General features: G+C 55.9%; 1 protein-coding gene across 1 annotated transcript; it reads right to left on the bottom strand.

The window, feature by feature from the left end:
* Window positions 1-407: 407 nt before the first annotated feature.
* On the bottom strand, window positions 408-10,660 carry SCN1B (sodium voltage-gated channel beta subunit 1). The gene is made up of 6 exons (XM_081216557.1): window positions 10,257-10,660; window positions 8,417-8,583; window positions 7,514-7,754; window positions 1,742-1,883; window positions 1,092-1,163; window positions 408-1,004 (listed from the first exon to the last, which is right to left on the bottom strand). Exons 1-5 carry the CDS (start codon window positions 10,294-10,296, stop codon window positions 1,097-1,099), a joined length of 657 nt encoding a protein of 218 aa, XP_081072683.1. The 5' UTR covers window positions 10,297-10,660; the 3' UTR covers window positions 408-1,004; window positions 1,092-1,096.
* Window positions 10,661-11,241: the final 581 nt, after the last annotated feature.

Below are 11,241 nucleotides of genomic sequence, written 5' to 3'. Positions count from 1 at the left end.
GCACTGCCCAGCCCCTAGCCTCTCCTCGTCTCTCTCCATCCATGGCCCTCTCTCTCCTTCCCTCATCACCCACCCCCGACACCGGCTACCAGTCTGCTTCCTTGGCTCCTGCTGGCTCCCTCGAAACTCTTGGTCCCCGCTGAGCTAATGACTCCCCAGACCCCAACACATTAATCAAGTGTCAAGTGGCTGCACCCACTGAGCCTTCAGGCAGGCGCTGAGCCTGAGACACTGCCACCATCCTATCCCCGAATGTGTGCGGAGAGGCCCTGCTGCCTGCCCTGGAGGGCGGGTCCCCAGAAAAATTGAGGCTCCTGGATCTGGAGCGGGTATAGAAGGTGACTGGGCTCACGAGAGAGACTATGAAGCAAGTCCAAGAATCTTTATTTCATGAACAAAACTACTTGTGTAAAGAGAGTCGAGGCTGAATGGGCCCCTTTCGAAGTGGCCACAATCCAAGGCTGGTGAGAGACGGCGGGTTGTGCTGGGGCGAGAGTGCATCACAGGGAGAGGAGACCCCAGGTCCAGCCAGAGGAAGCAGGAGAGGAAGTGTCGCTGGGGGTCGGAGTGGGTCCCAGAACCCCCTGTCCCAAGCTGTTCCAGCCCATCATAACCCTCACCGGGCAGGGAGGGGGCAGGGAGGGGCTGGGCCCCAGTAGTGCGTGTCCAAAGCGGCCAATGTGTGCAAATCAGCAAGAAAGAGGGGTGCGGAGCCGCTGCCCCCACCTCACCGCCCCCTCCCAAACAGGCAGCAGAAGCAGGCATGGGGGCAGCGGCAGTATTGCTTTACCCATCATGCACGGCGCGGGCGGGTGATGGGGCAGGAGGAAGAAGGCTGGATTAGGGGTGTGAGCCAAGCCCCCTGCCCCCTCCCACCCTGGAGGCTCCGTTGGCAGGACTTTGAGGCTTGTGGAGGCCCAGGAATGGCCAACCCCCACTGGGGGCAGGCTGTACCCGGATGTTCCCCGTTAGGGCTGGCTCTTCCTTGAGGCGGAGCCCAGGGCCTAAAGGTGAGGGAGAGACAGGGCATCAGGCACCTAATGGCTGACACCTCCCAGGCCCTCCAGCCCCTGCCTGCCCAGCCACCTTACCGGGGCTATTCGGCCACCTGGACTCCCGTACAGTTCTCTTTGCTTTCTGAGGTGATGGCCAGGTATTCCGAGCTGTGGGGGCAAAGGTGAGGGGTACAGCAACCCCACCGTCGGTCTGGCCCACCCCCCAGAGGCCAAGGAGGGTTGAGGTCTCTGTCCCAGGTGCACAGGGCTCCAGTCAGAGAGAAGAGGGGGCTGGCTGGCTGGATCCCAGGGATCCAAAAGAAGCCCAGGCTGGGGCTTGGAGTCCTGAATGTGAGGGAGGAGGTATCTGGGGGGTTAGACTCCTGGGTTCTAGCGGGGAAAGGGGTTGAGGGCCTGGAGTCTGGGTCTGAGGGAGCAGGGACTGGGGGGTTCAGATTCCTGGGTCCTGGGGGGGAAAAGGGCTAGGGCCTGGAGTCCTGTATCTTTGGGGCAGAGGATGCTGGGCCCGAACCCTGGGTCCTAACAGAAGTGGGGGCTGAGAGTCTGACGGGGGAGGGGCCGGGACCTCATCCCATCTCTGACACCAAATGGCCCCCTCTGGGGAGGACTGGCAGATGGCATCCTGGGCTGCTCCCCTGCCCACCTCCCCACTCAGCTCACGCTCCCCTCTGGGAAGCGCTGGCTGTCCTGGGCTGCCTCTCCCCCTCCTCAGCGACCCCACTCACGCGTTCTCTTGTGCAGCAGCCTCCGTGGCAGCGGCGATCTTCTTGTAGCAGTAAACCATCTCTGCCACGAACCATATGGTCAACACCACGATGAGCAAGTACATCATGATCTCAGACACGATGGACGCCATGTCTCTGTTGGCTGCAGGGGCCAGGCAGGGTCAGGTGGCAGCCTGAGTGTGCCTTGAGCTTGCTGTGCAAGTTTGGGCAAGTGGCTTGACCTCCCTGGTCCTGGTCTGCAAATAAGGCCAGGCTGCTTCCCTAGAGTCATCGTTGTTACTGTGATTCTCAATAACCAGCCTCGGACGGGCTTCGGGATCACCCTCAACCTGCCTCCCTGTGTGACTCGAGGGTCCTCTGTGTCATTCAGGTGGTTGTAGGTGCCCAAGAGCTGTAGCTCTACAAGGAGAAGACTCAGGTTCAAATCCTGGCTCTACCACTTGCCAGCTGTGTGACCTCGGGCAAGTGACTCAACCTCTCTGGGTCTCAGTTTCCCCATCTATAAAAAGTGGAGGGCTTCCCTGGTGGTGCAGTCGTTAAGAATCCACCTGCCAATACAGGGGACACGGGTTCGATCCCTGGTGCAGGAAGATCCCACATGACGCGGAGCAACTAAGCCCACGTGCCACAACTACTGAGTCTGCAATCTAGAGCTCACGAGCTACAACTACTGAAGCCCACGCACCTAGAGCCTGTGCTCCACAATGTGAGAAGCCACTGCAATGAGAAGCCCATGCACCGCAACGAAGAGTAGCCCCCACTCGCTGCAACTAGAGAAAGCCTGAGCGCAGCAACAAAGACCCCACGCAGCCAAAAATAAATAAATAAAATAAAATCCCTAAATAAAAATAACAACAACAAAAAATGATTTTAAAAAAGTTGATAATCACATATCTCTTTCATCGGAGTGTTGTGAGAATTAAGCTCTAAAAATCCTTAGAATAGTACTTGACATATACATAGCATTTGATACATGTTTACTATTATTAATATTATTACTGTTATTATTGGGGCAGTACAGCACAGTAGTTAAGAGCAAGGGCTCTGGGACCAGACTGTCAGGGTTCAAATCTTATCTCTGCCTCTTACTAGCTGTGTGACCTCAGGCAAATGACTCCACCTCTCTGGGCCTCTATTCTCCTTCTGTAAAATAAGGATGATAATACTCATGCCTTCTCACAGGGTTGCTGGGAAGAGAAAACGGGTTAACATCTGTAACATGCGTGGATGTGCCCACGGTCAGCACCGCGTAAGTGTTGGCTATTTGCTGACGTCTTCTGGAAACCCTCTATCCTTTCCGCAGCCCTGGCTCTTGCCAACACCAGCTTCCTTTCGTTGAGCCTAAATTTAAACTGTAAAGGGAGCGCGTTCAGCCAGCGGACCAGAGCAGAAGGCCGCTGTGGCGTCCTCGGCCGGATTTCGCAGGTGTCCACTCCTCATCCCTGGCCCCCTCTTTCTGGATGGTCAGGATCTCATTTTCCCCGCTGTTCCCATGTAGTCTTCCTCCCCTGGGAGCGGGCACTTTCTGCTGCTACACCCGGTGCAGATGGCACCAATGTTTTCTGGACTACAGGGAAGGGGGGTGCAGGGCTGGATGCTTCTCCCCTGCTTCCCTGCAGGAGGAGCTGGGGACAGGGTTCCACACCTCAACTGTTTGTTCGTTCTTTCACTCCAAAGATACCATGAATGTGTCCCATGCAGTGAATGCATGATCTCAGCCAGGCTCTGCGCTAAATTCTTTATCTGAGCATCTCTCTGACTCTTTGAAACAACCCCAAGGATAGAGACAGTCCAGGCTTCCCACGTCAGCTGACCTCCAGAAGCACACTGAGTTGAATATATGTTGGATAAAGCTCAATCATCGGAATTCTCACCCCTGCTCCTGGAACTCAATGACCAAACGGATTTAGGTAATCTGGTATCTCCTCCTCTCCCAATCAGATTAGGACAGTGACAGGTATGGCTCTGTAACCCATTTGCAGGACAAGGTCACTGAGGCCCAGAGAGGGCAAAGTGCTGGGCAAGGATGCACAGCCAGGACTGCACTCAGAGCCAGGTTTCAACCCTAAGTGTAACCGACTGTAGGGTCCGAGCTCTTATCTGCTCTGGAAAGCTTCCCCAGCCAAAGAGAAACTTGGAAATGGCTGGGGTATGTCCAGTGCAGTCTCCAGTGCAGTCTCCACACAGACATCTCAGGAGGTGGGACTCCTCCACTTTACAGATGAGGAACTGAGGCGGAGGGGTCACACTGAGGGGCAGAGGCACCTTCTCTAGGGAGACCTCTGATTTCTTCAAAAACCCCAAATCTGAGAGCTTCACTAGCCTGCCCACACAGGCAGCCCCCAGATCTGAAGCCCAGCCTGCACCTTTGCAGGCCAGGTGTCTCGCCAGCCTCAGCGACTGCTTCACTTCAACACCTGCTCCCGTCATACTGGGTGTGTCCAAATAGAATTAGCCAGCTTGTCCCCAGCTGCCAGCCCCATCCCTGGTGGCGGACCCCCAGGTGCTTCCTACCATCTTCTGCACCCCTGCCAGGTCAGTGAAGGTCTCACCACCAGCGCCCACTGCCCCTCATTTGGAAATGACTCAGTTCATTGCTGAGGGATCATTACCAGGAGGCAATACAGAATGATGGGCAATGTTGAAACTGCAGTAAGACAGTGGATTACAATAAAAAAGAATACAGCACGGCCAGTGATGCTAACAATACAATAATATCATGGGGAATGGAAAAAATACTGTAGAGTGGTATGTAATGTTAAAAATAGCAATGCTGGGACTTTCCTGGTGGCGCAGTGGTTAAGAATCCGCCTGCCAATGCAGGGGACACGGGTTCGAGCCCTGGTCCAAGAAGATCCCGCATGCTGCGGAGCAGCTAAGCCCATGTGCCACAACTACTGAGCCTGCGCTCTAGAGCCTGCGAGCCACAACTACTGGGCCCACGTGCCACAACTACTGAAACCTGCGCGTCTAGAGCCCCTGCCCTGCAGCAAGAGAAGCCACCGCAATGAGAAGCCCACGCACCACAACGAAGAGTAGCCCCTGCCCGCCACAACTAGAGGAAGCCCATGCACAGCACTGAAGACCCAACGCAGCCAAAAATAAATAAATAAATAAATAAATATATATATATATATATATATATATAAAATAAAATAAACTTAAAAAAATATATCCATGCTACAGTATGTTGTCACTTTGGCAGCACATGTACTAAAACTGGAATGACACAGAGAAGATTAGCATGGCCCCTGTGCAAGGATGACACGCAAATTCATGAAGTGTTCCATATTTTTTGGCGGCCGTAATAACTAATGACAAATTCATGGCTAGTGATATATAAAATAAAATTTTCTTTAAAAAAAATACTACAGTATGATTGGTGATGATGAATATATACCAAGTAAAAATTTTAAATACTACAATATGATTGATAATATTTTAGAATACTATAGCATGGTGGCTAATGATAAAAATGTGATAATATGGTTGATAACATTAAAAATACTCTGGTATGATAGATTATGATAAAAAGTTATACGTTTGGTATTGTGAAACAGTATAGCATATAGTATAATATAAAATACTACACTACAGTGAGTAATGTTAAAAAAGCAGTACCATAATGTGGTGGATAAAAAATACTGGGATATGGTGGAGGATGCAGAAAATACAGGCTCTGGGAAGATAACAGAAAGAGTTCTACACTATGTAAATATAAGAACACAGGCTCTGGGGGGCTTCCCTGGTGGTCCAGTGGTTAGGACTCTGCGCACCCAATGCAGGGGGCCCAGGTTCCATCCCTGGTCAGGGAACTAGATCCCTCATGCCACAGCTAAGAGCCCGCATGCTGCAACTAAAAAAAAAGAACCCACATGCCGCAACGAAGATCCTGCACGCAGCAACGAAGATCCCATGTGCCACAACTAAGACCCAGCGCAGCCAAATAAATAAATAAATATTAAAAAAAAAAAAGAACACAGGCTCTGGGAGGCAGTATAATGTGGTAGATAATGTTAAAAAACAGAGACTCTACTAAGTCACGGGTGTGCGTGAGTCCAGCCTCCACCATGCAGGTGAGGACGGCATTGTGAGCAAGGGCTGAGCCACAAGGTGAAAAGAACCTGGGTGCCTGAAGGGCATCGTGGAGCCTACCCACCGCCTGACCCTTCACCTCAACACAGATTTGAGAGACAGGACTGACAGAGATTTTGTTAAGCCACAGTATTTGGGGTGTCTTTGTTACAGCTGTCCCCCCAACTCATGCAGGCAGGGCTCCATCATCTACATCCATGGGCGACTGCCCACCCAGCATAGTGACCTATGCCAAAGAGTCACTCAGACTTGTCTCCTGAATTGAATTCTGCTGGATCACTTTGATAATACACTTAAAAATGCTAATTATCAAAAGAAACCCACAGGCTCTGGCTGACAGAGTATAGTGAATCATGCCAAGAACAGAAACAACAGTCACACGGGCTTGGCTGGGTTCAAATCCAGGTCCCAGCTCTGTGACCTTGGCTATGTAATCTTACCTCCCTGAGCCTCGATTTCCCCATCTGTAAAATGGGGATAGGAAGAGCCTCTACCCCACAGGGTGGGTGGGAGGATTCAATGATGGACTCCATGTAAGGCGCTAAAGCCAGCACCCCTCTCAGGGAAGGGTGGGCCAATGCACATTGCCCGTGATGATGTGTGTGCATGCAGGCCCCTCGGGACTCACTTGCCCTGCTCTTTAGTGGCCCAAGGTCTGGGATACCTCCCTGACTCTCTAAGCCAATGGGCCATAGGGCCCTGGAAAATTCCAATTTACACCCAGTCAGAAGATAGTTCAGGAAAAGGGTTCAAGGCAGCTGACGCCAAAATGATGAAATGGTTCAACGACACCTTAGATCTTTGCTGCTCGGTGTGGGCCCAGACCTGCAGCCTTGGCCTCGCCTAAGAGCTTATTGGAGATGAAATCCTGGGCCCAACCCAGATCTGCTAAGTCAGGATTGACACATCAGCAAGACTGCCAAGTGGTTCGTGCACACAGTAAGATACGAGGAGCACTGCTCTAGGAGACACTCTCCTATCTCTTGCCCCACGTGACAGAGGGAGGCAGGGCTGAGGCCACTTGACAATCAGACGCACCATCACCATTGCCCCCGTGTGCTGAGGCCCTGCTGTGACAGGCACGCCAGCAACTGACAACCAGCATCTCACTCAATCCTCACCACCTCCCTGTGACATAAGAATGGTTCCGGGCTTCCCTGGTGGCGCAGTGGTTGAGAGTCCGCCTGCCAATGCAGGGGACGCGGGTTCGTGCCCCGGTCCGGGAAGATCCCACATGCCGCGGAGCGTCTGGGCCCGTGAGCCATGGCCGCTGAGCCTGCGTGTCCGGAGCCTGTGCTCCGCAACGGGAGAGGCCACAACAGTGAGAGGCCCGCGTACCGCAAAAAGAAAAAAAGAAAAAAAAAGAATGGTTCCAACAACACCAGGAGAGGCAGATACTATTATCATCCTGTTTGCTACAGGACGATCCTTCGGCTCAGAGACAGGGAGGCACCTGCCTGGAGGTCACACAGTGCAGGTGGGAGAGCTGAGTTATGCACTCAGCACTTCCACAGGACAGGCCCGCTGTGACCTCCCCGTGGCTGAAGGGAAATGGAGGCCGGAGCTGGACTCCAGGAAGGAGGTGCTGCTCCCCGCCCCCGCTGCCCAGGCGCGGAGCCAACCCGTCCCCTACTCGCCATCTGTCCCTCCATCTGGCTGCCCATGGGCCTCACTCACCTTTGTTCACCACCTCAAGGTGGATCTTTTTGACGACGCTGGTGTTGTGCTCGTAGTTGTCGAAGAAGAGCAGGCGATACACGTGGCACTCGTAGTCGCCCGAGTGGTTGTAGGTGACGTTGGTGATGAAGATGGACAGGTCCTGCAGGTCCTTGGTGCCCCGGCTGCCATTCCACACCACACGGCCCTCAAAGCGCTCATCCTCCTCCAGCTGCAGCACCTCGTTCTCATAGCGCAGGATCTGGGGGCAGTGGGGGCGGGGTCACCGCTGGGCCACGTCCCCCACCAAGACCTCTATTCTGTCCCGAGCCCTGACACACACACATGCTGACACATGCATTCCTCAGTTATCCTCCCGAGCCCCCACGCGGCATTCCTGGCCTTCATTCTCTACCATTCTTCTCCGGCCCCCAGATATGCTCCCCAGGCGGGGAGAGAGGCAGCCTGATGCTGGCTGCTGTAGACCCCAATTCTCCAGCAGGTCCTCAAAGTTTATGGCGCCCCCTCATATGTAATTCAAAATACACATAGCAAAAAGGAGGTCAAAAAAGTTCAGTTTCCTTCTATAATGACCATCTGAGACATTTTTGCTCGTACTAAATAATGGCAATGACATTGATTTTGTGCCACGTGCCAGGTGCAGGAACTCAATCAATCCTCATGCAAACCTCAGAGCTAGAGACCACCTGCCCCCCATCTTTACGGAGGCAGAAACGGAGGTTCAGAGAGGCTCAATGACTTGCCCAAGGTCACCAGTCGGTCATGGTGGAGCTGGAATTTGGATCCAGGTCATCAGTAATAGCACATTGTTGCAAACAACCAACCAACCCCTACCGGAACCCTGCCCCCACCAACTCCCACACAGACGCCCACCCTCCACAACCCTGCCAGGCTCCCACACACCTTGACAAACTCCTCTGTGCCCTTCTGGCGGAAGGTCCACTCCGTGAAGGTCTCAGCAGTGGTCTCGCTGCGGCGCTTGCAGGAGATGCACAGAATTTTGAAGGTCATCCCATACACTGCCTCGGTCTCTGAGTCCACCTCCACACAGCCTCCCCAGGCTGAGGACACTGCGGGGACAGCAGGCTCAGGTTGAGCCAGGGCACCCATCACCCTTGGCAACGCCAGGCTCGCTGGCTGTTAGTTCTCAGGCCCCTCAGAAACCATCTGTTTCCCCTCAATAATGATCAGGAATGGCCAGAACCAGATGCTGAGCCTGGCCCTGCCGCCTGCTACGTGCCCTTGGCAAGTCCCTCATCCTCTCTGATCTTCAGTTTCCCTTTGTGAATGGTGAGGGAATCGATCGTCTTTGCTTCTGGAGGTTGCTGGGCAGGTTCTTTAGGGTAGGTAAGGTCGCAAGGGGCCTGCCACACAGGACACCGCCAATCAACAGGGCTGTTACTGTGGCCAGTAGCAGCTCAGAGTCTTTGCTACCCAAGTACCCCTTCTTCAGAAGGCCACTTGCCCAAAATACTGCAGCGTGTAGGTGGTGGGACCAGATTTCCAGCTGTGTTAGAAGTTCAAGGTGGCAGTGTCAGTTCTACCATTATTGCTCTGTAAGACCAGCCAGCCCCAGAGAAATGGGTAGTGAGAAGGCAAGGCCTGAGAAGGAGGTGGGCACGGGAACCAAGGCAAACCCACACTCCAGCCCCGCTCCCCAGTCCCATAAGTTCCTGTCGTCCACCGCCCCCCCCCACAACTTCTGCCTCAGCCCCCTCTGCTCTCAGGCTCCTCACTTCCTGAAGCCAATCCCACCTCCTATTAGCTTCTCAAAACCCTCAGAGCGCTTTCCTGCCCCAGGGCCTTTGCACCCTCACCGGATTTCAGTCCGTTTGAGTCCCTCCTCCACATTCTTACCTGCCACCTCCTTCCTGCTCACTAGCTAATGCTATGTCTCTCCAGCTCCGGGGCTTTTCCTTTGTCCCTGATTCTTTCCGCTGTTAATCTTGGGGTTTCCTGCCCTCCTCCTCTGCTGTCTCTTTCCATCTCCCTGAACGCCTCTGTCTTTGTCTCCCCCTCTTTCTCTCTCTTAGGGGTCTCTCTAAAGGTCCCACCACTTTGTGTCCTTTTCCCAGGCTCAGACACGCTCTCCCGGCCTCTCGCTCTCTCACTCCACCTCTCTCTGTCCTTTTTAAACTCCATCTCTTCCTGTGTCTACCTGTGTCTCCATCTCTTTCTGCCTCGCTCAAGTTTTTCCTCGCTCCACCTCTCAGATTCTTAACTCTCTCTCCTCAGTCTCTCTCAGGCGCACTCTGCATCCCTCTCTCTTGGCTCCCCCCTCACTTCCATCTCTCCAGTCTCCCAGCGGAGCGCTCAGGAGTTCTTCTGTGTCTCTCGCCCCTTCCTTCCGTCTCCATCTCTCCCAGTCTCTCCTTCTCTCCGTCCCAATCTCCGGGCGCCGCCTCCACCCCCGCCCCAACCCCCACCTCCCGCGGCTGTGGGTGTCACATTGCAGCCTGCGGGGCTCCGGGAGCAGCTGACTCCGCGTTTCCTCGCCCCCGGCTGGGCGCCCGCAGCCACTAACCTGTGCCAGCCCGGCCCCCGCCCGCTCGCGCCCACCCGCACCTCCGCGCCCTCCGGAACCCCGCTACCCGCGCGCACAACTTCTGAAGAGGACTTAGCCGGGCCGGGGGATGGGGTGAGGGCGGCCCCCGCCCGCGGCCGGGAGTCCAGCGCGCGAATCCCGCCGCCCGACCAGTGCTCCAGCTGTGCCCCCCGCCGCGCGCGCCCCCAGCGCACTCACCCAGTGCCGCGCCGACCACGAAGGCCAGCAGCGTCCCCATGGCTGCGCTGCGCACGCTGCGCCCCCCTCCCGGGCCGCCGGTATTAACAGCGGGGCGAGAGGCGGCGGGACCCGGCGGCGGTCAGAATGTCCCCGGGAGCGCGCGGGCGCAGCAGCTGCGGCTCTGGGACCGGCGAGGGGGGGAGGAGGGGGGGCTCGGCCCCCCCGCTCCGGTTACCGCCGGGGGCCCAGCCCCGGAGCCCGGTGTCCGGGCATCCCCGCCGCCGCGCGGGCGGCGGCCGCTGCTCGGGCTGTTGCGCTGGCGCGCGCAGCCGAACACATTCGCCAGGTGCGCGGACCCCGGCCCCGCTCCAGCTCCGGCGCGCCTGGGCGCGGGCCGCGGTCTCCTGCGCACTGCAGCGGCGGCGGCGGTGGCCCCGGGAGGGAGGAGGGAGAGAGAGAGGGAGGAGGGAGAGGGAGAGGGAGGGGGCGGGATGAATCACCGCGGGGGGAGGGCGCGGCTGCCCAGCCTTTGCCGCAGCGGCCCGGGAGTCGCCCGCTGCACCGGCCTCTCCCGGTGGCGCAGGGACCGCGGCTTCGGGCGTGGGGCGCGTGGTCTGGTTGTCCGACCCCTGCAGACTCCGGGGAGCCCCAGTGTTGGAGTCTGGGAGAGGTCACCCTCAGAGTTACAAGAGGGTTTGGAGATCGGTTGAGGGCAGAGCTTCGGACTTCAAATTATGGAGGTCATCCCCATGGGATCTCGAGGGGAACTTGGCTGGGACCTCCAAGTGACCTCCCCCTCAGACCCCTGGCACTCCGGCCTGGAGGTCACTGTGTGGGAACCCAAGTTGGCATGGGGGGGTGTCAGACTAGGGCTACCCATAATACTCCAGACCCCTCTCAAGCAGGATGGGCACCCTGGATCCAAACCAGAAAGTCGGCTCTGGGGATTTAAGGTGCCATGTTTCAAGAGGAAGGCCCTTCAAGACCCCGCTACCCTCTTTCT

Source organism: Mesoplodon bidens (assembly GCF_964165515.1).
Source record: "Mesoplodon bidens genome assembly, chromosome: 18".
Classification (NCBI taxonomy): domain Eukaryota; kingdom Metazoa; phylum Chordata; class Mammalia; order Artiodactyla; family Ziphiidae; genus Mesoplodon; species Mesoplodon bidens.
This window is presented reverse-complemented; position numbering and strand designations above follow the sequence as displayed.

Bases quoted from the DNA above. Each gene is read 5' to 3' on its own strand.
- SCN1B (XM_081216557.1), bottom strand. From the start codon at position 10,296: ATGGGGACGCTGCTGGCCTTCGTGGTCGGCGCGGCACTGG. The intron at 8,584-10,256 runs GTGAGTGCGCTG...CTGTCCCCGCAG, and splicing joins CGTGGTCGGCGCGGCACTGG to TGTCCTCAGCCTGGGGAGGC. The intron at 1,164-1,741 runs GTGAGTGGGGTC...TTGCCCCCACAG, and splicing joins GCTGCTGCACAAGAGAACGC to CTCGGAATACCTGGCCATCA.